General features: G+C 47.3%; 1 protein-coding gene across 4 annotated transcripts in view; it reads left to right on the top strand.

Annotated features, from left to right (window-relative positions):
- The window catches only part of mesh (sushi domain containing 2 mesh), a 171,302-nt gene extending 145,368 nt beyond the window's left edge, over window positions 1-25,934 (top strand). For 2 of the 4 annotated variants that reach the window (XM_070088913.1, XM_070088916.1), the window contains 2 exons: window positions 2,328-2,510; window positions 3,077-3,827. In XM_070088913.1, the coding sequence (XP_069945014.1) occupies window positions 2,328-2,510; window positions 3,077-3,645 (752 nt within the window). In that variant the 3' untranslated portion in view covers window positions 3,646-3,827. Of the gene's footprint in view, window positions 1-2,327; window positions 2,511-3,076; window positions 3,828-8,713; window positions 8,904-25,337 lie in introns of those variants that run through there. The other 2 variants (XM_070088915.1, XM_070088914.1) reach the window with 2 other exon arrangements.
- Window positions 25,935-27,887: the final 1,953 nt, after the last annotated feature.

Here is a 27,887-nt window from a genome sequence, read left to right as displayed (position 1 = left end):
TCAGTACTGTGCTCACACTCATGGTAGGTCAGTACTGTACTCACACTCATGGTAGGTCAGTACTGTCCTCACACTCATGGTAGGTCAGTACTGTGCTCACACTCATGGTAGGTCAGTACTGTCCTCACACTCATGGTAGGTCAGTACTGTACTCACACTCATGGTAGGTCAGTACTGTCCTCACACTCATGGTAGGTCAGTACTGTGCTCACACTCATGGTAGGTCAGTACTGTACTCACACTCATGGTAGGTCAGTACTGTCCTCACACTCATGGTAGGTCAGTACTGTGCTCACACTCATGGTAGGTCAGTACTGTACTCACACTCATGGTAGGTCAGTACTGTACTCACACTCATGGTAGGTCAGTACTGTACTCACACTCATGGTAGGTCAGTACTGTCCTCACACTCATGGTAGGTCAGTACTGTGCTCACACTCATGGTAGGTCAGTACTGTGCTCACACTCATGGTAGGTCAGTACTGTGCTCACACTCATGGTAGGTCAGTACTGTACTCACACTCATGGTAGGTCAGTACTGTACTCACACTCATGGTAGGTCAGTACTGTACTCACACTCATGGTAGGTCAGTACTGTGCTCACACTCATGGTAGGTCAGTACTGTCCTCACACTCATGGTAGGTCAGTACTGTCCTCACACTCATGGTAGGTCAGTACTGTACTCACACTCATGGTAGGTCAGTACTGTACTCGCACTCATTCACATTCATGGTAGGCTGGTACTGCCCTCACACACACACTCATGGCAGGTCAGTACTGCCCTCACACACACACTCATGGTAGGCAGGTACTGCCCTCACACACACTCATGGTAGGCAGGTACTGCCCTCACACACACTCATGGTAGGCAGGTACTGCCCTCACACACACACTCATGGTAGGCAGGTACTGCCCTCACACACACTCATGGTAGGCAGGTACTGCCCTCACACACACTCATGGTAGGCAGGTACTGCCCTCACACACACACTCATGGTAGGCAGGTACTGCCCTCACACACACTCATGGTAGGCAGGTACTGCCCTCACACACACTCATGGTATGCAGGTACTGCTCTCACACACACTCATGGTAGGCAGGTACTGCCCTCACACACACTCATGACAGGTCAGTACAGCCCTCACACACACTCATGGTAGGTCAGTACTACCCTCACACACACTCATGGTAGGCAGGTACTGCCCTCACACACACTCATGGTAGGCAGGTACTGCCCTCACACACACTCATGGTAGGCAGGTACTGCCCTCACACACACTCATGGTAGGCAGGTACTGCCCTCACACACACTCATGGTAGGCAGGTACTGCCCTCACACACACTCATGGTAGGCAGATACTGCCCTCACACACACTCATGGTAGGCAGGTACTGCCCTCACACACACTCATGGTAGGCAGATACTGCCCTCACACACACTCATGGTAGGCAGGTACTGCCCTCACCCGTTAATTAATTTAATGATAAATGTAGATCATCATGATTTAGATGAATGTAATATAAATCATGGTAGAGAAATGTTGATGAAGCGAGACACAGCTACAGTGTCGTGGCGCCCCGGCTCCTCAACCGGACCACGTACTTAAGAATAACACATGCGCACCACTTGGGTATCTTTACTGACGAAACGTTTCGCCTAGGCAGCAGGTTTCTTCAGTCGAATTCAAAGGCGATTTTTATATTAGAAACAAAGAAGATGTGGAGAGGTACTCTGTCATTTAGCCTTGATAAATAAAACGTGTGCAGTTCCTTAGTTATGATAGAAGGCTGGGTGTAAAAGTCGCCTCTGTATTTGACTGAAAAATCGTGGTGCGGAGGTGAAAAGTTTGGGCAATAATAATAATAATAAAATAATAATAATAATAATAGTTATCTTTAGTACTACCAGTACATGTACAAGGTATACAGACCATAGCTGACATCACTGACACATTACTCTACAGAAAACTACTTGTTATGCAGAGCATTTCCCGCAAATTAGATCAATTTTGTCTCCAGGATGCGACCCACACCAGTCCACTAGCACCCAGGTACATATTTTACTGCTAGGTGAACAAGGACAGCAGGTGTCTCAAGGAAACACGTCCTAATGTTCCTACCTGCACCACGGACCTCAGTGTGCGAGCTGAGTGCGCTACCAATCTAATTACTGGTGGGCATGTGTTATTCATTAGCTTGTCGGTTTATACCACTGATATAATGATGGTAAGGCCATGGTAGGTGGTGTAAATATATTCCTTCTTTGCTTTTGACATGACTACCGTGACGTGATGTGACGTGATGTTGATGGTGTTTCTCCTGTTCAGTGATATCCTGTGGGGCGCTGCCAACACCGCCCAATGGCCGCAAGTCGACTTTCAACTTCCTCAGCGGCGCTGAGGTCAAGTTCGACTGTGACCCCGGCTATGTGTTGCTGGGTGAGCAGCGACGATGGTGCTACGCTTCAGGGGACTGGAACTGGCCAGAACACGGCGAGGTCACCTGCGTCAGTAAGTGTCTTGTACTGTTTGTGCTATACTCTTACACTCATGTGATGTTACTGCTAGAATATGCTGAGAGGTAAAGTGGAATAGTGACATACAGTGCTAGGCCAGCTAGTGTATCTCAGTCTTGTTATGGTAATAACAACACTGGTCCAGTATCGTCCGCGCCCGGAGCCTCTCCCTCCATACCTTGCTCTACCCGATCACTCATCATATTCAAGAGGAATCGATAAATCCGTAGTGGGTTATACAGCGCCTGGGGAATGGGAAGTAGTCAGTCTTGATCCAAGAAAGTGGATGGTAGCTCTAATTCCTTGGATCAAGAGTCATTCAGCAGCATCAAGGTACCCTGTTTGAAGATTCCAGGCCACTGCTACATCTGTTCTGAGGCGCCCCGCAACTTGTACTGGACTATTAATATCATACAATTATGTAATTAATAAACCGGACTCTTAAAATAAATCCGGATAAACTGGTGAGTAGGCGTTTATGGCGTGGTGAGGTAGGCGTGCGAGGGGTGGCGCGGGCGCGGACAGGTGTGACTCCAACTGATGGAGTGTGTTGCTCTACAGCTGAGAGGGAGTTCCTGATGATGCAGCAAGGAATCACTGCCGGCGCTGTCTTGGCTGTTCTCCTGCCAGTTCTCTTCGCAACCCTCTGCTTCGCCTCCTACCGACGTTCCAAGACGCGCCTCGCCTCACCTCATATCTACGATGTCTCGCGCCCCGCCTCTCGTCCCACTCGTAACCCCTCCTCACGCCCCATCATATCGCCTCCCATTCTCACCAAGGATCCCAACTACTCCCCCGTCTCGCGTTCTGAGGACCCCATCATTTGGAAGTCAGGTCCACCAGAACAGAAACTCCTTCATGAAACTCCACTTGGCAGGAGTGACTACCTCAGCTCTAGCGACAGCGTCGACTCCTCCTCCTCCTCCGTCGGCAGTGGCAGCATCTCCGGGAGTTTCACTTATTCAAATCCAGCCAGTCGCCTGGATCCCTTAGGCTGTAGACCTGTAACAGTTCCCAAGCATTTTGACGGAGACTATGACACCCATGAGCCAGTGGACAACAAACCAGTCATCTTCCAGAATGTTTTGTGGGATCTGGACGATACTCTGTCCAAAGAGTCAAGTGTGTAGCAGCATACACACTATTTTATATTAACAATTAACACTTAATGCTGAACTGTGTCGATCTTCTAAGGAAAAATGATAGATCATTAATAGGAACACCTTCGATTGCTAACCTCCTGTCAGTTATATTTAATTTCGTTGGGTTTTGCTTATACGGTAACACCTCACAACGCGAGGGCCTCAACTCAACGCTTTGCGTAGTTTCACGCTGACACTGGACAAGCACCTAAAGTCGGTACCTGACCAGCCGGGCTGTGGCTCGTACGTTGGATTGCGTGCAGCCAGCAGTAACAGCCTGGTTGATCAGGCTCTGATCCACCAGGAGGCCTGGTCACAGACCGGGCCGCGGGGGCGTTGACCCCCGCAACTCTCTCCAGGTAAACACCAGGTAATGTAAATTTTTATATGTGTATTAACTAAAATTCGCTTGTGTTTGTAGATGTTATGATTGATTTTACTTATACAGATTTTCGATATAACGTCTAAAGTATTATATAATTTAATTATTATATAATTTCTTGGAAGGACAACGATCGATAACATAATGTTTCACGAAGTGTTGTGGACTCAGACTCGTTGTTGTATCAGCATCTGTGACTGTTAGTGCTCGTGTGTGGGACCCTCAGGGAGGTGTGTGGGTCCCTCAGGGAGGTGTGTGGGTCCCTCAGGGAGGTGTGTGGGTCCCTCAGGGAGGTGTGTGGGTCCCTCAGGGAGGTGTGTGGGACCCTCAGGGAGGTATGTGGGTCCCTCAGGGAGGTGTGTGGGTCCCTCAGGGAGGTGTGTGGGTCCCTCAGGGAGGTGTGTGGGACCCTCAGGGAGGTGTGTGGGACCCTCAGGGAGGTGTGTGGGACCCTCAGGGAGGTGTGTGGGACCCTCGGGGAGGTGTGTGGGTCCCTCAGGGAGGTGTGTGGGACCCTCAGGGAGGTGTGTGGGACCCTCAGGGAGGTGTGTGGGACCCTCAGGGATGTGTGTGGGTCCCTCAGGGAGGTGTGTGGGACCCTCAGGGAGGTGTGTGGGACCCTCAGGGAGGTGTGTGGGACCCTCAGGGAGGTGTGTGGGTCCCTCAGGGAGGTGTGTGGGACCCTCAGGGAGGTGTGTGGGTCCCTCAGGGAGGTGTGTGGGACCCTCAGGGAGGTGTGTGGGACCCTCAGGGAGGTGTGTGGGTCCCTCAGGGAGGTGTGTGGGTCCCTCAGGGAGGTGTGTGGGACCCTCAGGGAGGTGTGTGGGTCCCTCAGGGAGGTGTGTGGGTCCCTCAGGGAGGTGTGTGGGACCCTCAGGGAGGTGTGTGGGTCCCTCAGGGAGGTGTGTGGGTCCCTCAGGGAGGTGTGTGGGACCCTCAGGGAGGTGTGTGGGACCCTCAGGTAGGTGTGTGGGACCCTCAGGGAGGTGTGTGGGTCCCTCAGGGAGGTGTGTGGGACCCTCAGGGAGGTGTGTGGGTCCCTCAGGGAGGTGTGTGGGACCCTCAGGGAGGTGTGTGGGTCCCTCAGGGAGGTGTGTGGGTCCCTCAGGGAGGTGTGTGGGACCCTCAGGGAGGTGTGGGTCCCTCAGGGAGGTGTGTGGGTCCCTCAGGGAGGTATGTGGGACCCTCAGGGAGGTGTGTGGGTCCCTCAGGGAGGTGTGTGGGTCCCTCAGGGAGGTGTGTGGGACCCTCAGGGAGGTGTGTGGGTCCCTCAGGGAGGTGTGTGGGTCCCTCAGGGAGGTGTGTGGGACCCTCAGGGAGGTGTGTGGATCCCTCAGGGAGGTGTGTGGGTCCCTCAAGGAGGTGTGTGGGACCCTCAGGGAGGTGTGTGGGACCCTCAGGTAGGTGTGTGGGACCCTCAGGGAGGTGTGTGGGTCCCTCAGGGAGGTGTGTGGGACCCTCAGGGAGGTGTGTGGGTCCCTCAGGGAGGTGTGTGGGACCCTCAGGGAGGTGTGGGTCCCTCAGGGAGGTGTGTGGGTCCCTCAGGGAGGTATGTGGGACCCTCAGGGAGGTGTGTGGGTCCCTCAGGGAGGTGTGTGGGTCCCTCAGGGAGGTGTGTGGGACCCTCAGGGAGGTGTGTGGGTCCCTCAGGGAGGTGTGTGGGACCCTCAGGGAGGTGTGTGGGTCCCTCAGGGAGGTGTGTGGGACCCTCAGGGAGGTATGTGGGACCCTCAGGGAGGTGTGTGGGACCCTCAGGGAGGTGTGTGGGTCCCTCAGGGAGGTGTGTGGCTTGTACGTTGGATTGCGTGCAGCCAGCAGTAACAGCCTGGTTGATCAGGCCCTGACCCACCATGAGGCCTAGTCACAGATCGGGACGCGGGGGGAGTTGACCCCCGGAACTCTCTCCAGGTAAACTTTTTATCTGGCCAGAGTCAGAAGTTGCTACCACGTACAGCTCACAACACTCTCAACATTCGTCCGTCAACACGTACGCTAAACATTACAAGTCAGCTGTCAGATAAGATAAGATAAGATTTCGTTCGGATTTTTAACCCTGGAGGGTTAGCCACCCAGGATAACCCAAGAAAGTCAGTGCGTCATCGAGGACTGTCTAACTTATTTCCATTGGGGTCCTTAATCTTGTCCCCCAGGATGCGACCCACACCAGTCGACTAACACTCAGGTACCTATTTGCTGCTAGGTGAACAGGACAACAGGTGTAAGGAAACGTGTCGAAATGTTTCCACCCGCCGGGAATCGAACCCGGGCCCTCCGTGTGTGAAGCGGGAGCTTTAGCCACCAGGCCACCGGGCCACACCGGGTCAAACATCGCTCTTCATATTCTTATATAAAGTATTCGCTAAACGACGTTTATTTTTGCTAATATTTTACATTTCCTGAAGCTTTTATAAAATCCAAAAATTAACAACTAACAAAATTCCAAAGAAACAAATTAAAAAAAAAAATACGTATTTATAAAGTACAGTGGACCCCCGCATAACGATTACCTCCGAATGCGACCAATTATGTTAGTGTATTTATGTAAGTGCGTTTGTACGTGTATGTTTGGGGGTCTGAAATGGACTAATCTACTTCACAATATTCCTTATGGGAACAAATTCGGTCAGTACTGGCACCTGAACATACTTCTGGAGTGAAAAAATATCGTTAACCGGGGGTCCACATATTAGCATCACAAGTTATTATTATTAAAGATTCGCGGGTATTCTCCCGGCCCGGGCCTTCCAAGTGGTGGCCCGGCCTTGACTCCCTCTCTAGGGACTGTCTGAGACTTAAGTCTGCCATGGGAGGAGGCACAAGTACCTCCTCATCTCTGAGACCAACTGTCCCCAGGCCTATCCACAAGCTAGGCCTCTCTGGTCTGCCATACCAGCCCCAGGGGGCTACTGGGTATGACAGTCTTGTGAGCTGCAAGCTCAGGCTCGGGCACGTACCCTACCCTAGAAGGGCTGGGCATGGTGTCGATGCATTACAATTTATTATTATTATTAAATATTAGCCGGTATTCTCCCGGCCCGGGCCTTCCAAGTGGTGGCCCGGCCTTGGCTCCCTCCTTAGGGAGTGTCTGAGACCTAAGTCTCCCATGGGAGGAGGCACAAGTAGCTCCTCATCTTTGGGACCAACTATCCCCAGGCCTAGCCACAAGCTAGGCCTCTCTGGTCTGCCATCCCCACCCCAAAGGGGCTAATGGGAATGACAGTCTTATGAGCTAAAGGCTCGGGCTCAGGCACCTACCCTACCCTAGAAGGGTTAGGCATGGTGTCGATCGATGTATTACAATTATTATTATTAAATATTCGCCGGTATTCTTCCGGCCCGGGCCTTTTCCAAGTGGTGGCCCGGCCTTGGCTCCCTCTTTAGGGAGTGTCTGAGACCTAAGTCTCCCATGGGAGGAGGCACAATTACCTCTTCATCTTTGGGACCAACTGTCCCTAGGCCTAGCCACAAGCTAGGCCTCTCTGGTCTGCCATCCCCGCCTCAAGGGGGCAAATGGGAATGACAGTCTTATGAGCTAAAGGATCGGACTCAGGCACCTACCCTACCCTAGAAGGGCTGGGCATGGTGTCGATGATGTATTACAATTATTATTTATTAAAGATTAGCCGGTATTCTCCCGGCCCGAGCCTTTTCCAAGTGGTGGCCCGGCTTTGGCTCCCTCTTTAGGGAGTGTCTGAGACCTAAGTCTCCCATGGGAGGAGGCACAAGTACCTCCTCATCTTTGGGACCAACTGTCCCCAGGCCTAGCCACAAGCTAGGCCTCTCTGGTCTGCCATCCCCGCCTCAAGGGGGCTAATGGGAATGACAGTCTTATGAGCTAAAGGCTCGGGCTCAGGCACCTACCCTACCCTAGAAGGGTTAGGCATGGTGTCGATCATGTATTACAATTATTATTAAAGATTAGCCGGTATTCTCCCGGCCCGGGCCTTTTCCAAGTGGTGGCCCGGCCTTGGCTCCCTCTTTAGGGAGTATCTGAGACCTAAGTCTCCCATGGGAGGAGGCACAAGTACCTCCTCATCTTTGGGACCAACTGTCCCCAGGCCTAGCCACAAGCTAGGCCTCTCTGGTCTGCCATCCCCGCCTCAAGGGGGCTAATGGGAATGACAGTCTTATGAGCTAAAGGCTCGGGCTCAGGCACCTACCCTACCCTAGAAGGGTTAGGCATGGTGTCGATCATGTATTACAACTTGTTGGGGCCGATTTTCTTAAACTGCTAGTTTGTGATTTATTATACTGCATAAGTTTATACAAATATATAAAATATATTAAGATATGTACCCTAACGTCACCCAAAATAAAAGAAGTAATATTTTTAAGTTTGTTTTACATGTTAAGAAACAATGTATAAATTAATGTGGTAAAATGATGACAGGTTGAGAGTGCAAATTAATGCTAACTTACCGATGTTTGTCCACCTTAGTTTACACACTGCAGAAACAAAGTCTCATGACCTGATAAACCTCTACACAGAGCGAAGCTCGAGTTTGTAAAGCTCTATGCAGAGACAAGACATGATTAGAGCTCCACACACATCAGAAAGCTCTCTCTATAAATATTTCTGCAGCTTCCCTTCCCTTCTTCGTCTAAATTCCCACATTAACCAGAGGGACGTTAAAAGATTGACTGCCTCTTCTCTCTCTCACTACCTGTCTTCAGCTGAGTCAGAGTATCTGATGATGCAAGGTGGAATCACAGCCGGGGCGGTGCTGGCAGTGTTGCTGCCTGTGCTTATTGCTCTTCTCTGTTATGCTTCCTACGTCCGTAACAAGAACAAATATGATTACCCTGAGACTCACTTCGTCCGCAACACCAGCCGCAGGATCAACAACTTCTTCAAGAAGCCCAGGTATGTGTGTAGTAGCTGCTGGCCAGGTGTGTAGTAGCTGCTGGCCAGGTATGTAGTAGCTGTTGGCCAGGTGTGTAGTAGCTGCTGACCAGGTGTATAGTAACTGCTAGCCAGGTATATAGTAACTGCTAGCCAGGTGTGTAGTAGCTGCTGGCCAGGTGTGTAGTAACTGCTAGCCAGGTGTATAGTAACTGCTAGCCAGGTGTATAGTAACTGCTAGCCAGGTGTGTAGTAACTGCTAGCCAGGTGTGTAGTAACTGGTAGCCAGGTGTATAGTAACTGCTAGCCAGGTGTACAGTAACTGCTAGCCAGGTGTATAGTAACTGCTAGCCAGGTGTGTAGTAACTGCTAGCCAGGTGTGTAGTAACTGCTGGCCAGTTGTGTAGTAACCGCTAGACAGGTGTGTAGTAGCTGCTAGCCAGGTGTGTAGTATCTGCTAGCCAGGTGTGTAGTAGGCTGCTAGTCAGGTGTGTAGTAAATGCTGGCCAGGTACGTAGTAACTGCTGGCCAGGTGTGTAGTAACTGCTGGCCAGGTGTGAAGTAACTGATGGCCAGGTGTGTAGTAGCTGCTAGCCAGGTGTGTAGTAACTGCTAGCCAGGTGTATAGTAACTGCTAGGCAGGTGTATAGTAAGTGGTAGCCAGGTGTATAGTAACTGCTAGCCAGGTGTATACTAACTGCTAGCCAGGTGTATAGTAACTGCTAGCCAGGTGTGTAGTAAGTGCTAGCCAGATGTATAGAAACTGCTAGCCAGGTGTGTAGCAACTGCTTGCCAGGTGTATAGTAACTGCTGGCCAGGTGTCTAGTAACTTCTGGCCAGGTGCATAGCAACTGCTAGCCAAGTGTATAGTAACTGCTGGACAAGTGTATAGTAACTGCTGGCCAGGCGTATAGTAACTGCTAGCCAGGTGTATAGTAACTGCTGGCAAGGTGTATAGTAACTGCTAGCCAAGTGTATAATAACCGCTGGCCAGGTGTATATTAACTGCTAGCCAGGTGTATAGTAACTGCTGGCCAGGTGTATAGTAACTGCTGGCCAGGTGTGTAGTAACTGCTAGCCAGGTGTGTAGTAACTGCTTGCCAGGGGTGTAGTAACTGCTAGCCAGGGGTGTAGTAACTGCTAGCCAGGGGTGTAATAACTGCTAGCCAGGTGTGTAGTAACTGCTAGCCAGGTGTGTAGTAACTGCTAGCCAGGGGTGTAATAACCGCTAGCCAGGGGTGTAATAACTGCTAGCCAGGGGTGTAGTAACTGCTAGCCAGGAGTGTAGTAACTGCTAGCCAGGGGTGTAGTAACTGCTAGCCAGGTGTGTAGTAACTGCTAGTCAGGGGTGTAATAACTGCTAGCCAGGGGTGTAATAACTGCTAGCCAGGGGTGTAATAATTGCTAGCCAGGGGTGTAATAACTGCTAGCCAGGTGTGTAGTAACTGCTAGCCAGGTGTGTAGTAACTGCTAGCCAGGTGTATAGTAACTGCTAGCCAGGTGTATAGTAACAGCTAGCCAGGGGTGTAATAACTGCTAGCCAGGGGCATAGTAACTGCTAGCCAGGTGTGTAGTAGCTGCTGGCCAGGTGTGTAGTAACTGCTAGCCAGGTGTATAGTAACTGCTAGCCAGGTGTATAGTAACTGCTAGCCAGGTGTGTAGTAACTGCTAGCCAGGTGTGTAGTAACTGCTAGCCAGGTGTATAGTAACTGCTAGCCAGGTGTACAGTAACTGCTAGCCAGGTGTACAGTAACTGCTAGCCAGGTGTATAGTAACTGCTAACCAGGTGTGTAGTAACTGCTAGCCAGGTGTGTAGTAACTGCTAGCCAGGGGTGTAGTAACTGCTAGCCAGGGGTGTAATAACTGCTAGCCAGGGGCATAGTAACTGCTAGCCAGGTGTGTAGTAGCTGCTGGCCAGGTGTGTAGTAACTGCTAGCCAGGTGTATAGTAACTGCTAGCCAGGTGTATAGTAACTGCTAGCCAGGTGTGTAGTAACTGCTAGCCAGGTGTGTAGTAACTGCTAGCCAGGTGTATAGTAACTGCTAGCCAGGTGTACAGTAACTGCTAGCCAGGTGTATAGTAACTGCTAGCCAGGTGTGTAGTAACTGCTAGCCAGGTGTGTAGTAACTGCTGGCCAGTTGTGTAGTAACCGCTAGACAGGTGTGTAGTAGCTGCTAGCCAGGTGTGTAGTATCTGCTAGCCAGGTGTGTAGTAGGCTGCTAGTCAGGTGTGTAGTAAATGCTGGCCAGGTATGTAGTAACTGCTGGCCAGGTGTGTAGTAACTGATGGCCAGGTGTGAAGTAACTGATGGCCAGGTGTGTAGTAGCTGCTAGCCAGGTGTGTAGTAACTGCAAGCCAGGTGTATAGTAACTGCTAGCCAGGTGTATAGTAACTGCTAGCCAGGTGTATAGTAACTGCTAGGCAGGTGTATAGTAAGTGGTAGCCAGGTGTATAGTAACTGCTAGCCAGGTGTATACTAAATGCTAGCCAGGTGTATAGTAACTGCTAGCCAGGTGTGTAGTAAGTGCTAGCCAGATGTATAGAAACTGCTAGCCAGGTGTGTAGCAACTGCTTGCCAGGTGTATAGTAACTGCTGGCCAGGTGTCTAGTAACTTCTGGCCAGGTGCATAGCAACTGCTAGCCAAGTGTATAGTAACTGCTGGACAAGTGTATAGTAACTGCTGGCCAGGTGTATAGTAACTGCTAGCCAGGTGTATAGTAACTGCTGGCAAGGTGTATAGTAACTGCTAGCCAAGTGTATAATAACCGCTGGCCAGGTGTATATTAACTGCTAGCCAGGTGTATAGTAACTGCTGGCCAGGTGTATAGTAACTGCTGGCCAGGTGTGTAGTAACTGCTAGCCAGGTGTGTAGTAACTGCTTGCCAGGGGTGCAGTAACTGCTAGCCAGGGGTGTAGTAACTGCTAGCCAGGGGTGTAATAACTGATAGCCAGGTGTGTAGTAACTGCTAGCCAGGTGTGTAGTAACTGCTAGCCAGGGGTGTAATAACTGCTAGCCAGGGGTGTAATAACTGCTAGCCAGGGGTGTAGTAACTGCTAGCCAGGAGTGTAGTAACTGCTAGCCAGGGGTGTAGTAACTGCTAGCCAGGTGTGTAGTAACTGCTAGTCAGGGTTGTAATAATTGCTAGCCAGGGGTGTAATAACTGCTAGCCAGGTGTGTAGTAACTGCTAGCCAGGTGTGTAATAACTGCTAGCCTGGGGTGTAGTAACTGCTAGCCAGGGGTGTAATAACTGCTAGCCAGGGGCATAGTAACTGCTAGCCAGGTGTGTAGTAGCTGCTGGCCAGGTGTGTAGTAACTGCTAGCCAGGTGTATAGTAACTGCTAGCCAGGTGTATAGTAACTGCTAGCCAGGTGTGTAGTAACTGCTAGCCAGGTGTGTAGTAACTGCTAGCCAGGTGTATAGTAACTGCTAGCCAGGTGTACAGTAACTGCTAGCCAGGTGTATAGTAACTGCTAGCAGGTGTGTAGTAACTGCTAGCCAGGTGTGTAGTAACTGCTGGCCAGTTGTGTAGTAACCGCTAGACAGGTGTGTAGTAGCTGCAAGCCAGGTGTGTAGTATCTGCTAGCCAGGTGTGTAGTAGGCTGCTGGTCAGGTGTGTAGTAAATGCTGGCCAGGTATGTAGTAACTGCTGGTCAGGTGTGTACTAACTGCTGGCCAGGTGTGAAGTAACTGATGGCCAGGTGTGTAGTAGCTGCTAGCCAGGTGTGTAGTAACTGCTAGCCAGGTGTATAGTAACTGCTAGCCAGGTGTATAGTAACTGCTAGCCAGGTGTATAGTAACTGCTAGGCAGGTGTATAGTAACTGGTAGCCAGGTGTATAGTAACTGCTAGCCAGGTGTATAGTAACTGCTAGCCAGGTGTATAGTAACTGCTAGCCAGGTGTGTAGTAAGTGCTAGCCAGGTGTATAGAAACTACTAGCCAGGTGTGCAGCAACTGCTTGCCAGGTGTATAGTAACTGCTGGCCAGGTGTCCAGTAACTTCTGGCGAGGTGCATAGCAACTGCTAGCCAAGTGTATAGTAACTGCTGAACAAGTGTATAGTAACTGCTGGCCAGGTGTATAGTAACTGCTAGCCAGGTGTATAGTAACTGCTGGCAAGGTGTATAGTAACTGCTAGCCAAGTGTATAATAACCGCTGGTTAGGTGTATATTAACTGCTAGCCGGGTGTATAGTAACTGCTGGCCAGGTGTATAGTAACTGCTGGCCAGGTGTGTAGTAACTGCTAGCCAGGTGTGTAGTAACTGCTTGCCAGGGGTGTAGTAACTGCTAGCCAGGGGTGTAGTAACTGCTAGCCAGGGGTGTAATAACTGCTAGCCAGGTGTGTAGTAACGGCTAGCCAGGTGTGTAGGAACTGCTAGCCAGGGGTGTAATAACTGCTAGCCAGGGGTGTAGTAACTGCTAGCCAGGAGTGTAGTAACTGCTAGCCAGGGGTGTAGTAACTGCTAGCCAGGTGTGTAGTAACTGCTAGTCAGGGGTGTAATAACTGCTAGCCAGGGGTGTAATAACTGCTAGCCAGGGGTGTAATAATTGCTAGCCAGGGGTGTAATAACTGCTAGCCAGGTGTGTAGTAACTGCTAGCCAGGTGTGTAGTAACTGCTAGCCAGGGGTGTAGTAACTGCTAGCCAGGGGTGTAATAACTGCTAGCCAGGGGCATAGTAACTGCTAGCCAGGGGTGTAATAGCTGCTAACCAGGTGTGTAGTAACTGCTAGCCAGGGGTGTAATAACTGCTAGCCAGGGGTGTAATAACTGCTAGCCAGGGGTGTAGTAACTGCTAGCCAGGGGTGTAGTAACTCCTAGCCAGGGGTGTAGTAACTCCTAGCCAGGGGTGTAGTAACTGCTAGCCAGGTGTGTAGTAACTGCTAGCCAGGGGTGTAATAACTGCTAGCCAGGGGTGTAATAACTGCTAGCCAGGGGTGTAATAATTGCTAGCCAGGGGTGTAATAACTGCTAGCCAGGTGTGTAGCAACTGCTAGCCAGGTGTGTAGTAACTGCTAGCCAGGGGTGTAATAACTGCTAGCCAGGGGTGTAATAACTGCTAGCCAGGGGCGTAGTAACTGCTAGCTAGGGGTGTAATAACTGCTAGCCAGGTGTGTAGTAACTGCTAGTCAGGGGTTCAATAACTGCTAGCCAGGGGTGTAATAACTGCTAGCCAGAGGTGTAGTAACTGCTAGCCAGGGGTGTAGTAACTGCTAGCCAGGGGTGTAGTAACTGCTAGCCAGGTGTGTAGTAACTGCTAGCCAGGGTTGTAATAACTGCTAGCCAGGGGTGTAGTAATTGCTAGCCAGAGGTGTAATAACTGCTAGCCAGGGGTGTAGTAACTGCTATCCAGGGGTGTAGTAACTGCTAGCCAGGGGTGTAGTAACTGCTAGTCAGGTGTGCAGTAACTGCTGGCCAGGTGTGTAGTAACTGCTATCCAGGGGTGTAGTAACTGCTAGCCGGGGGTGTAATAACTGCTAGCCAGGGGTGTAGTAACTGCTATCCAGGGGGTGTAGTAACTGCTAGCTAGGTGTGTAGTAACTGCTAGCCAGGTGTGTAGTAACTGGTAGCCAGGTGTGTAGTAACTGCTAGCCAGGGTGTAGTAACTGCTATCCAGGGGTGTAGTAACTGCTAGCCAGGGGTGTAATAACTGCTAGCCCGGGGTGTAGTAACTGCTATCCAGGGGTGTAGTAACTGCTAGCCAGGGGTGTAGTAACTGCTAACCAGGGGTGTAATAACTGCTAGCCAGGGGTGTAGTAACTGCTATCCAGGGGTGTAGTAACTGCTAGCCAGGGGTGTAGTAACTGCTAGCCAGGTGTGTAGTAACTGCTAGCCAGGTGTGTAGTAACTGCTATCCAGGGGTGTAGTAACTGCTAGCCAGGTGTGTAGTAACTGCTAGCCAGGTTTGTAATAACTGCTAGCCAGGTGTGTAGTAACTGCTAGCCAGGTGTGTAGTAACTGCTAGCCAGGTGTGTAGTAACTGCTATCCAGGGGTGTAGTAGCTGCTAGCCAGGTGTGTAGTAACTGCTAGCCAGGTGTGTAGTAACTGCTATCCAGGGGTGTAGTAACTGCTAGCCAGGTGTGTAGTAACTGCTAGCCAGGTGTGTAGTAACTGCTATCCAGGGGTGTAGTAACTGCTAGACAGGGGTGTAGTAACTGCTAGCCAGGTGTGTAGTAACTGCTAGCCAGAGGTGTAGTAACTGCTAGCCAGGGGTGTAGTAACTGCTAGCCAGGGGTGTAATAACTGCTAGCCAGGGGCATAGTAACTACTAGCCAGGGGTGTAATAGCTGCTAACCAGGTGTGTAGTAACTGCTAGCCAGGGGTGCAATAACTGCTAGCCAGGGGTGTAATAACTGCTAGCCAGGGGTGTAGTAACTGCTAGCCAGGGGTGTAGTAACTCCTAGCCAGGGGTGTAGTAACAGCTAGCCAGGGGTGTAGTAACTGCTAGCCAGGTATGTAGTAACTGCTAGCCAGGGGTGTAATAACTGCTAGCCAGGTGTGTAGTAACTGCTAGCCAGGTGTGTAGTAACTGCTAGCCAGGGGTGTAGCAACTGCTAGCCAGGAGTGTAATAACTGCTAGCCAGGGGCATAGTAACTGCTAGCCAGGGGTGTAATAGCTGCTTGCCAGGGGTGTAGTAACTGCTAGCCAGGGGTGTAGTAACTGCTAGCCAGGGGTGTAATAACTGCTAGCCAGGTGTGTAGTAACTGCTAGCCAGGTGTGTAGTAACTGCTAGCCAGGGGTGTAATAACTGCTAGCCAGGGGTGTAATAACTGCTAGCCAGGGGTGTAGTAACTGCTAGCCAGGAGTGTAGTAACTGCTAGCCAGGGGTGTAGTAACTGCTAGCCAGGTGTGTAGTAACTGCTAGTCAGGGGTGTAATAACTGCTAGCCAGGGGTGTAATAACTGCTAGCCAGGGGTGTAATAATTGCTAGCCAGGGGTGTAATAACTGCTAGCCAGGTGTGTAGTAACTGCTAGCCAGGTGTGTAGTAACTGCTAGCCAGGTGTATAGTAACTGCTAGCCAGGTGTATAGTAACAGCTAGCCAGGGGTGTAATAACTGCTAGCCAGGGGCATAGTAACTGCTAGCCAGGTGTGTAGTAGCTGCTGGCCAGGTGTGTAGTAACTGCTAGCCAGGTGTATAGTAACTGCTTGCCAGGGGTGTAGTAACTGCTAGCCAGGAGTGTAATAACTGCTAGCCAGGGGCATAGTAACTGCTAGCCAGGGGTGTAATAGCTGCTAACCAGGTGTGTAGTAACTGCTAGCCAGGGGTGTAATAACTGCTAGCCAGGGGTGTAATAACTGCTAGCCAGGGGTGTAGTAACTGCTAGCCAGGGGTGTAGTAACTGCTAGCCAGGGTGTAGTAACTGCTAGCCAGGGGTGTAGTAACTGCTAGCCAGGTGTGTAGTAACTGCTAGCCTGGGGTGTAATAACTGCTAGCCAGGTATGTAATAACTGCTAGCCAGGGGTGTAATAATTGCTAGCCAGGGGTGTAATAACTGCTAGCCAGGTGTGTAGCAACTGCTAGCCATGTGTGTAGTAACTGCTAGCCAGGTGTCTAGTAACTTCTGGCCAGGGGTGTAATAACTGCTAGCCAGGGGCGTAGTAACTGCTAGCTAGGGGTGTAATAACTGCTAGCCAGGTGTGTAGTAACTGCTAGTCAGGGGTTTAATAACTGCTATCCAGGGGTGTAATAACTGCTAGCCAGGGGTGTAGTAACTGCTAGCCAGAGGTGTAGCAACTGCTAGCCAGGTGTGTAGTAACTGCTAGCCAGGTGTCTAGTAACTTCTGGCCAGGTGCATAGCAACTGCTAGCCAAGTGTGCAGTAACTGCTGGACAAGTGTATAGTAACTGCTGGCCAGGTGTATAGTAACTGCTAGCCAGGTGTATAGAAACTGCTGGCAAGGTGTATAGTAACTGCTAGTCAAGTGTATAATAACCGCTGGCCAGGTGTATATTAACTGCTAGCCAGGTGTATAGTAACTGCTGGCCAGGTGTATAGTAACTGCTGGCCAGGTGTGTAGTAACTGCTAGCCAGGTGTGTAGTAACTGCTTGCCAGGGGTGTAGTAACTGCTAGCCAGGGGTGTAGTAACTGTTAGCCAGGGGTGTAATAACTGCTAGCCAGGTGTGTAGTAACTGCTAGCCAGGTGTGTAGTAACTGCTAGCCAGGGGTGTAATAACTGCTAGCCAGGCGTGTAATAACTGCTAGCCAGGGGTGTAGTAACTGCTAGCCAGGAGTGTAGTAACTGCTAGCCAGGGGTGTAGTAACTGCTAGCCAGGTGTGTAGTAACTGCTAGTCAGGGGTGTAGTAACTGCTAGCCAGGGGTGTAATAACTGCTAGCCAGGGGTGTAATAATTGCTAGCCAGGGGTGTAATAACTGCTAGTCAGGTGTGTAATAACTGCTAGCCAGGTGTGTAGTAACTGCTAGCCAGGGGTGTAGTAACTGCTAGCCAGGGGTGTAATAACTGCTAGCCAGGGGCATAGTAACTGCTCGCCAGGGGTGTAATAGCTGCTAACCAGGTGTGTAGTAACTGCTAGCCAGGGGTGTAATAACTGCTAGCCAGGGGTGTAAAAACTGCTAGCCAGGGGTGTAGTAACTGCTAGCCAGGGGTGTAGTAACTCCTAGCCAGGGGTGTAGTAACTGCTAGCCAGGGGTGTAGTAACTGCTAGCCAGGTGTGTAGTAACTGCTATCCAGGGGTGCAGTAACTGCTAGCCAGGGGTGTAGTAACTGCTAACCAGGGGTGTAGTAACTGCTAGCCAGGTGTGTAGTAACTGCTAGCCAGGTGTGTAGTAACTGCTAGCCAGGTGTGTAGTAACTGCTATCCAGGGGTGTAGTAACTGCTAGCCAGGTGTGTAGTAACTGCTAGCCAGGTGTGTAATAACTGCTAGCCAGGTGTGTAGTAACTGCTAGCCAGGTGTGTAGTAACTGCTAGCCAGGTGTGTAGTAACTGCTATCCAGGGGTGTAGTAACTGCTAGCCAGGTGTGTAGTAACTGCTAGCCAGGTGTGTAGTAACTGCTATCCAGGGGTGTAGTAACTGCTAGACAGGGGTGTAGTAACTGCTAGCCAGGTGTGTAGTAACTGCTAGCCAGAGGTGTAGTAACTGCTAGCCAGGGGTGTAGTAACTGCTAGCCAGGGGTGTAATAACTGCTAGCCAGAGGTGTAGTAACTGCTATCCAGGGGTGTAGTAACTGCTAGCCAGGTGTGTAGTAACTGCTAGCCAGAGGTGTAGTAACTGCTAGCCAGGGGTGTAGTAACTGCTAGCCAGAGGTGTAGTAACTGCTAGTCAGGGGTGTAGTAACTGCTAGCCAGGTGTGTAGTAACTGCTAGCCAGGTGTGTAGTAACTGCTAGCCAGAGGTGTAGTAACTGCTAGCCAGAGGTGTAGTAACTGCTAGCCAGGTGTGTAGTAACTGCTAGCCAGAGGTGTAGTAACTGCTAGCCAGGGGTGTAGTAACTGCTAGCCAGGTGTGTAGTAACTGCTAGCCAGAGGTGTAGTAACTGCTAGCCAGGTGTGTAGTAACTGCTAGCCAGGTGTGTAATAACTGCTAGCCAGGTGTGTAATAACTGCTAGCCAGGTGTGTAGTAACTGCTAGCCAGGTGTGTAATAACTGCTAGCCAGAGGTGTAGTAACTGCTAGCCAGGGGTGTAGTAACTGCTAGCCAGGTGTGTAGTAACTGCTAGCCAGAGGTGTAGTAACTGCTATCCAGGTGTGTAGTAACTGCTAGCCAGGTGTGTAATAACTGCTAGCCAGGTGTGTAATAACTGCTAGCCAGGTGTGTAAAAACTGCTAGCCAGGTGTGTAGTAACTGCTAGCCAGGTGTGTAATAACTGCTAGCCAGGTGTGTAGTAACTGCTAGCCAGGTGTGTAATAACTGCTAGCCAGGTGTGTAGTAACTGCTAGCCAGGTGTGTAGTAACTGCTAGCCAGGTGTGTAATAACTGCTAGCCAGGTGTGTAATAACTGCTAGCCAGGTGTGTAGTAACTGCTAGCCAGGTGTGTAATAACTGCTAGCCAGGTGTGTAGTAACTGCTAGCCAGGTGTGTAATAACTGCTAGCCAGGTGTGTAGTAACTGCTAGCCAGAGGTGTAGTAACTGCTAGCCAGGTGTGTAGTAACTGCTAGCCAGGTGTGTAGTAACTGCTAGCCAGGTGTGTAGTTACTGCTAGCCAGGTGTGTAATAACTGCTAGCCAGGTGTGTAGTAACTGCTAGCCAGGGGTGTAGTAACTGCTAGCCATGTATGTAGTAACTGCTAGCCAGGGGTGTAATAACTGCTAGCCAGGGATGTAATAACTGCTAGCAAGGGGTGTAGTAACTGCTATCCAGGGGTGTAATAACTGCTAGTCAGTGGTGTAATAACTGCTAGCCAGGGGTGTAGCAACTGCTATCCAGGGGCGCAATAACTGCTAGCCAGGGGTGTAGTAACTGCTAGCCAAAGGTGTAATAACTGCTAGCCAGGGGTGTAGTAAGTGCTATCCAGGGGTGTAGTAACTGCTAGCCAGGGGTGTAGTAACTGCTAGTCAGGTGTGTAGTAACTGCTAGCCAGGTGTGTAGTAACTGCTATCCAGGGGTGTAGTAACTACTAGCCAGGGGTGTAATAACTGCTAGCCAGGGGTGTAATAACTGCTAGCCAGGGGCATAGTAACTGCTAGCCAGGGGTGTAATAACTGCTAACCAGGTGTGTAGTAACTGCTAGCCAGGGGTGTAATAACTGCTAGCCAGGGGTGTAGTAACTGCTAGCCAGGGGTGTAGTAACTGCTAGCCAGGGGTGTAGTAACTGCTAGCCAGGGGTGTAGTAACTGCTAGCCAGGTGTGTAGTAACTGCTAGCCAGGGGTGTAATAACTGCTAGCCATGGGTGTAATAACTGCTAGCCAGGGGTGTAATAATTGCTAGCCAGGGGTGTAATAACTGCTAGCCAGGTGTGTAGTAACTGCTAGCCAGGGGTGTAGTAACTGCTAGCCAGGTGTGTAGTAACTGCTAGCCAGGGGTGTAGTAACTGCTAGCCAGGTGTGTAGTAACTGCTAGCCAGGTGTGTAGTAACTGCTAGCCAGGGGTGTAGTAACTGCTAGCCAGGTGTGTAGTAACTGCTAGCCAGGTGTGTAGTAACTGCTAGCCAGGGGTGTAGTAACTGCTAGCCAGGGGTGTAGTAACTGCTAGCCAGATGTGTAGTAACTGCTAGCCAGGGGTGTAGTAACTGCTAGCCAGGTGTGTAATAACTGCTAGCCAGGTGTGTAATAACTTCTGGCTGTCATCAGTTAAACTGGTAGAGTTCGTTGACACATTAGTTCAGGTGTTAGTGTAACAATATCATACGAGATGGTCCGTAATAATGTTCATTATACATTAGTTATAAAATATAACTGTATAATGTAATACGATATTTATAAACTTGATTTCCATGGAAAATACAATATTTTCCACAATAGAAAACCATAGTGAAGACAATAATGTTAGATACAGTGTGTCTTCACAGGTCAGTTTTTGTCTATAGACGTGTTGAAGATTTTCTCTACGGGAACCAAGTTTTTTTTAAAGGGGTGGACAGGTAAGCCAGCGGAAGGCCTCTGTCAGATGACCAAAACCTGCAGCTGCAAGTCATCATGTGACTAAGATCCGCGTCAGGAAATACTTCTGTTTCCTGACAATCCTGACCTGACGTAGCATTTTCCTCAAGGACTACTCTTGTTCGTTGGCCTGACAGGTCACTACAAGCTTTACCAAACTTGTCAACATACTCTGCAACATTGAGCTTTCATATATCAACTCTTACGTCAACACTATCAATAATACTTTTACAATGGTACCAAGATTTAGGCTTGATTTTTTATTCATTTTAGATTATTCAGATGTTTGCTTATATTAACACTTAAGACTTTAGCTTTAACGAAATACTTCAGTAATATTTATAATAAACACAAGTTTGTGTATTGTTCAGAGACTATGTACACCTGGGTAGCTGTACTGTCTGCATAAGTTAGGTCAGGTCAGGTCAGGTGTGTCAGCAAACATGACAAGTGTTTCCTGATGCGGGATCTTAGTCATATGATGACCCACAGCTGTTGTAGAAAATACTGTATATTTTCCCAAAATACAGTGTATTTTGTATGTAAATTGATGGAATATATTGTAGGTAATAAAAATTAATTTGTAAATAAAGAACCAGTGATGGGTGAGCGTCGCTGGGGAAGAGACGCCATTGTTTTGAATGTGGTACAGGCACGCTAGTGAAATGTGCACAAATTTCGTCGCTCTGGAAGTTAAATTGTGGTTGAAACTTCCCAGATAGGAGCAGAAATTTTTGGAATTGCAGTCCTGCATAATGTGAGCATTAGGCGAGTGGACAGGACAGTCCAGGAACCCCAGCTAAGTCGATGTCTATATTTATGTTGGAATTCTGGCCAGTATTTTCTTCATAATTTTAGGCAGGGGGTTTTGTGTATGATACACCGTAATCTCCAGACTAATTGGTGAGTCTTATTATAATAAATTCTCCTTCAATGTATATATATTCATTTTTTAAATTTAATATACAGTCCACATATTTATATTAATGTTTTTACCAGAATTCCTGGTGATGTATATTTCATTTGAAATTAATATAGGTCCAGAGTGACTTGTGGAGATATAACAGTAGTAGGTATCGAAGGAGGACATTTTTTGCGACCTAGGTGTCCTAAAATTCCTACATGTCTCTATAACTTTGATAAATAATAATTATCTTTGTTACCATTTACTGGTATGTATCTTCAAATTCAAATTCAAATTCAAAGTTTATTCTCTATAAGGATTACAATGCTGAGTTTACAGAAATTTGGTTATTGTGTGGTTTACATGTTGTAAAATAGTGATTACAGAGTGTACCACTAGAACGCTTAGCATGGCTAGGCATTTCGGGCAGACTTAGTTTTATTCTTAATTGTAAAATATTACAAATTATGAGGTAAGTTGGTATTATGGCTAAGTGACTAAATACTAGTTTGTGAGTTTAGCAATGTGAATGCTTTTGTTTTGGCACAGTACATAGTTTCAGTATTGGAGTATCACATGATTCATTATTTTAAGATTGAGATTAATATTTCTGTTTATGGTCAAATGAGTGAGCGAGTGTAAGTGTGAACCACCAGGTGGTATTCGTGTAGTTAGTTGACGGGGTGTATCAGGGAGATAAGATGTTTTCTAATGGTAGTTTTGAAGGTGATGAATGTGTCTGCAGTTCTAGAGTTCTCAGGTAGGGTGTTCCAGATTTTAGGGCCTTTGACATACATTGAATTTTTGTAAAGGTTTAGTCGGACACGGGGAATGTCGTAGAGATGTTTGTGTCTGGTGTTATGCCTGTGGGTTCTGTCACAACTATCAAGAAAGCATTTTAGGTCAAGGTTGATATTAGAGTTTAAGGCCCTGTAGATGTAGATTGCACAGTAGTAAGTGTGGATGTACTGAACTGGGAGTAAGTTTAAGTCTATGAAGAGTGGGGGGGGGGGGTGTTGCCAGGGATGGGATTTAGTGATTATTCTTACTGCAGCTTTTTGTTGGGTTATTATTGGCTTTAGGTGTGTTGCTGCAGTTGATCCCCAAGCACAAACAGCATAGGTGAGGTATGGATAAATAAGTGAGTGGTATATTGTGAGAATGGCATTTTGCGGCACGTAGTATCGTATCTTGGAGAGGATCCCAACCGTTTTGGATACTTTTTTGGTTATATGCTGGATATGGGTGCTGAAATTCAGGTTGTTGTCAAGGTATAAGCCTAGGAATTTGCCCCCATTATTTCTGGTAATTAGAGTGTTGCCAATCTTAATGTTAATTTGTGCATCTCCTGCTCTGCTACCAAACATAATATAGTAGGTTTTGTCAGTGTTAAGCGTAAGTTTATTGGCTGTCATCCAAGTCGATATTTTAATCAGCTCCTCATTCACAATGGTGTTGAGGGTGGCAAGATTAGGGTGAGAGATGACATAAGTCGTGTCGTCAGCAAAGAGAATGGGTTTCAGGTGTTGGGATACGTTTGGAAGGTCATTGATGTATATGAGGAAGAGCAGGGGACCAAGGACACTTCCCTGCGGAACTCCAGTATCAAGTGGCCGTGTTGCTGATGCTGTGTCTTTAATGGTGACATACTGATACCTATTAGTAATGTAAGATTTGAAATAAGCAAGCGCATGGCCTCTTATACCGTAATGATCAAGTTTGTGGAGTAGGATGTCGTGGTCTACTGTGTCAAAAGCTTTTCTTAGGTCAATAAAAATTCCTAGTGGATATTCCTTATTTTCCAATGCTGTGTAAAGCAGATCTAGCATTTTTATGATTGCATCATTAGTGCTTTTATTTTTCCTGAATCCAAATTGGCAGGGGTTGAGTATGTTTTGAGCCGTTATAAATGAATACAGTCTCCTGTGCACGAGTTTCTCAAAGATTTTGGATAGCAATGGTAAGTTAGATATTGGCCTATAGTTGTTTAAGTCCGTAGGGTCACCACCTTTATGTGTTGGTGTAACCCTTGCCATCTTGAGTAGTTTCGGGAAGGTGCTAGTCTCTAGTGACTTGTTAAAAAGTAATGAAATAGCATGCGAAAGGACATGGGCCGCTCACTTGTACAGTAATGGTGGGACATGAGACAGATTCCCCGAGTTATTTTTAAGTGACTTTATAATCTCGGTGACTTCCGTGGGCTCAGTTGGTGCAAGATAGAAGGAATTAGGAAAATTCCCATCTAGGTAGTCCCCGGCATGGGCATTGGTATGTGGGATTTTACTGGCGAGATTAGATCCTATGGTTGAGAAGAAGTCGTTTATCTTGTTAGCTGTGTCAGTGGGATGTAGTGGTGTTTCATTAGGTTTAGTTAGGACAATATTCTTGGTTTTTATCAGTTTGTGGGTCCCTAGAATCTTAGAGAGTGTTTTCCAGGTCTTTTTTATATCTCTTCTAGTGTCTGTGAATCTACTGGAGTAGTATAGTTGTTTGGCTTTCTTTATTACTTTGGTGAGAGCTGATGAATAGTGTTTAAGAATATCTTTGTGTATTAAGCCCTGTCTATATTGCTTTTCATATTGGTGTTTCTTGTCAATGGATTTCAGAATGGTGCTGGTTAGCCATGGGCAACCAAGCCGTTTGTTTGTGATCTGTTTCGTTTTTATAGGACAATGTTTGTTGTATAGTCTAAGTAATTTGTTAAGAAAAAATGTCTGTCCAGTCATCAATACCATTGGCCTTGGAGAATTCTGTAGGCCAGTCAACAGTCTCTAGGTCAGCTGTGAACTTCCTTACTGAGGCCTCGTCATGGAGTCTAAATGAGACTTTGTTGTATTCAAGTGGTGGTTTACTAATGTTTGTCAGGAGGAAGGTAGGGTAGTGGTCTGTAGTGCTATCTGTGATTATCCCTGATTTAAGGGGGGCTAGTATATTGGTCCATATGTGGTCTATTATGGTTGCACTTGTCTCAGTGAGCCTGGTTGGTTTAGTTATTGTTGGTATGAGAAGTGTGTTGTTCATATTGTTGATGAAATCTGTTACAGGCTGATCATCTAGTATGCCAAGGTTGATGTTGAAGTCTCCAGCTAAGAGAAGGTGGTGCTTATTCATTTGTCTGTTTGTTATTAGTGACTTTAATTTCTCACTGAAATTTGGGATGTTTGTGTGAGGTATCCGGTAAATGGCACCGATTGTTATAGGTGTCTTAAGGTTTTTTACAGTAAAATTAGCAAAAATGTATTCCCCATATTCATCACTAAAGCAAGTGGTGCTAATACAAGATAATTGGTTAGAGTAATAGATTGCAATACCACCCCCAACTTGGTTTGTTCTGCAGTTGTGAATTGCTGTGTATCCTGGTAGAGGGTAGATATCTATTGTGTCCTGCTTAAGCCAGGTCTCAGTAAGAATAATGCAGGAGAAGGGTGTCTTTAGTGATTCAAGGAGTGCCAGGAGGTCATCATAGTGTTTGCTTAAGGACCTGATGTTGTAGTTAAGTACTGATAGACTTTTAGCATTGTTTAGGATAGTGGTGGCTTGTGATGCTGTGTAATAAAGACAGTTACTTTCCAATAGGTTTTGATTGTGTGTTAGATTATGGAGGTTTAGATCTTAATGAGATTCATCCAAGTAAATTTAATTTTCCACAGCTGTAGCTTTCGGTCATCTGACCGAGGCCTTCCACTGGCTTACCACTCCACTCCTTTAAAAATTATTGTTATAATTATTCATTACTTACTGTCAGGATACACTACCACAAGCATTATCACTGAGCAGACTGCTGATTACTCTGTACTGTTGCCACTGCCAGACAGCTGGTCTCACGAAGCTACTGTGTCTCTATCAGGCTCAAACAGTATATGATTCTTTAATGTTTTTATATTAATTAAAAAGAAATAATAATGTCAGAAAATAGTTTTATACCTATAAGAAGGAACTGTGTTTGAAAGATCCCTTAGTCAGCACTAATTACAATTTGTCTCTTCCCAGTAGAAGTGACAGTTCGCCAGAATCTGTACGTCCTGTCAAGCACCTGGGCGGTGGTGTGGGTGGTAATGGTGTGGACGGTGGCATGGGTGGTGGCAGGGACGCTGGTGGCAGCACCGGGACACCAGACACACACCACAGTGATGACACACAAGTCTAAGCCATCACAAATTACCTTGCAATCTTCAAAATAAACCGCTTCTTTTCTAATATACCAGCGTCTGTATCTAAACGATATAAGCAACTGACAAATAAAAATATTAATTATATTATCCCAAATATACTTATATTAACAGTCAGTAATCAGATAACATGGGAAGTTGACGTAGTTTTTATTATTAACAGCATTAGTTTCATCATCAGTGTACTGCTACACTGCTCTATATGACACATAGTAGTAACAAAAGCTAGCTAGGTCCCCCTCTCATATTCCATCATACAGGATGAACTTTGTACTTAATTTGATGAAATCTGTCAGAGTAACTTGTTGGTAACGTCAAGTGTTGCTAAGATCGTTAGAAACTAGACGCTTCTTATGTTGGGTGTTAAGACGGGTTGTGTCTAGGTGAATGTACCGTGTTGTAACAGTGATGGTCATGCAGTGTTGTAACAGTGACGGTCATGCAGTGTTGTAACAGTGATGGTCGTGCAGTGTTGTAACAGTGAAGGTCATGCAGTGTTGTAACAGTGATGGTCATGCAGTGTTGTAACAGTGACGGTCATGCAGTGTTGTAACAGTGAAGGTCATGCAGTGTTGTAACAGTGAAGGTCATGCAGTGTTGTAACAGTGATGGTCATGCAGTGTTGTAACAGTGATGGTCATGCAGTGTTGTAACAGTGAAGGTCATGCAGTGTTGTAACAGTGATGGTCATGCAGTGTTGTAACAGTGATGGTCATGCAGTGTTGTAACAGTGATGGTCATGCAGTGTTGTAACAGTGAAGGTCATGCAGTGTTGTAACAGTGATGGTCATGCAGTGTTGTAACAGTGATGGTCATGCAGTGTTGTAACAGTGATGGTCATGCAGTGTTGTAACAGTGATGGTCATGCAGTGTTGTAACAGTGATGGTCATGCAGTGTTGTAACAGTGACGGTCATGCAGTGTTGTAACAGTGAAGGTCATGCAGTGTTGTAACAGTGACGGTCATGCAGTGTTGTAACAGTGATGGTCATGCAGTGTTGTAACAGTGATGGTCATGCAGTGTTGTAACAGTGATGGTCATGCAGTGTTGTAACAGTGATGGTCATGCAGTGTTGTAACAGTGATGGTCATGCAGTGTTGTAACAGTGATGGTCATGCAGTGTTGTAACAGTGATGGTCATGCAGTGTTGTAACAGTGATGGTCATGCAGTGTTGTAACAGTGATGGTCATGCAGTGTTGTAACAGTGACGGTCATGCAGTGTTGTAACAGTGATGGTCATGCAGTGTTGTAACAGTGACGGTCATGCAGTGTTGTAACAGTGACGGTCATGCAGTGTTGTAACAGTGATGGTCATGCAACACTTCCTCTCTTCTTTACACACTAAACTTTTCTATGGTGGAATATAGGATGAAATATGTCTACCCTGAATGATTAAGTGATGTCTGGTGGTTATAGATAATAACTGCTGACAGTTGCTGAGTGATGTCTGGTGGTTATAGATAATAACTGCAGACAGTTGCTGAGTGATGTCTGGTGGTTATAGATAATAACTGCAGACAGTTGCTGAGTGATGTCTGGTGGTTATAGATAATAACTGCAGACAGTTGCTGAGTGATGTCTTGTGGTTATAGATAATAACTGCAGACAGTTGCTGAGTGATGTCTGGTGGTTATAGATAATAACTGCAGACAGTTGCTGAGTGATGTCTGGTGGTTATAGATAATAACTGAAGACAGTTGCTGAGTGATGTCTGGTGGTTATAGATAATAACTGCAGACAGTTGCTCAGTGATGTCTGGTGGTTATACATAATAACTGCAGACAGTTGCTGAGTGATGTCTGGTGGTTATAGATAATAACTGCAGACAGTTGCTCAGTGATGTCTGGTGGTTATAGATAATAACTGCAGACAGTTGCTGAGTGATGTCTGGTGGTTATAGATAATAACTGCAGACAGTTGCTCAGTGATGTCTGGTGGTTATAGATAATAACTGCAGACAGTTGCTCAGTGATGTCTGGTGGTTATAGATAATAACTGCAGACAGTTGCTGAGTGATGTCTGGTGGTTATAGATAATAACTGCAGACAGTTGCTCAGTGGTCAGGAAATATGAGGCAGACTGTAGTGTTTATTAGAGTTGTTTTAATATATACATTTAAGACACAGTTATCCAACAGTCACTGTAAACTGTATCATCCAGTTAATGTCTCAGTCTTTCCTGTATAACTTTATAGTTAGGTTAGAATTAATTTTGATTTTTTTCATTCACTCTAGATTATACAGAAGTTCGTGTGTAGTAAGACTTAAGACTTTAGTTTTAACAATATATTTCAGTGGTCTTTATTAATAATAAGGCACAAATACAAGAGTATAAAAAATAGCTCTGGTAACACTAGAGACGAGACAAACT

Source organism: Cherax quadricarinatus, chromosome 26 (genome assembly GCF_038502225.1).
Source record: "Cherax quadricarinatus isolate ZL_2023a chromosome 26, ASM3850222v1, whole genome shotgun sequence".
Taxonomy (NCBI): Eukaryota; Metazoa; Arthropoda; class Malacostraca; order Decapoda; family Parastacidae; genus Cherax; species Cherax quadricarinatus.
Note: the sequence above shows the minus strand (reverse complement) of the source record. Positions and strands in the feature narration are given on the sequence as shown.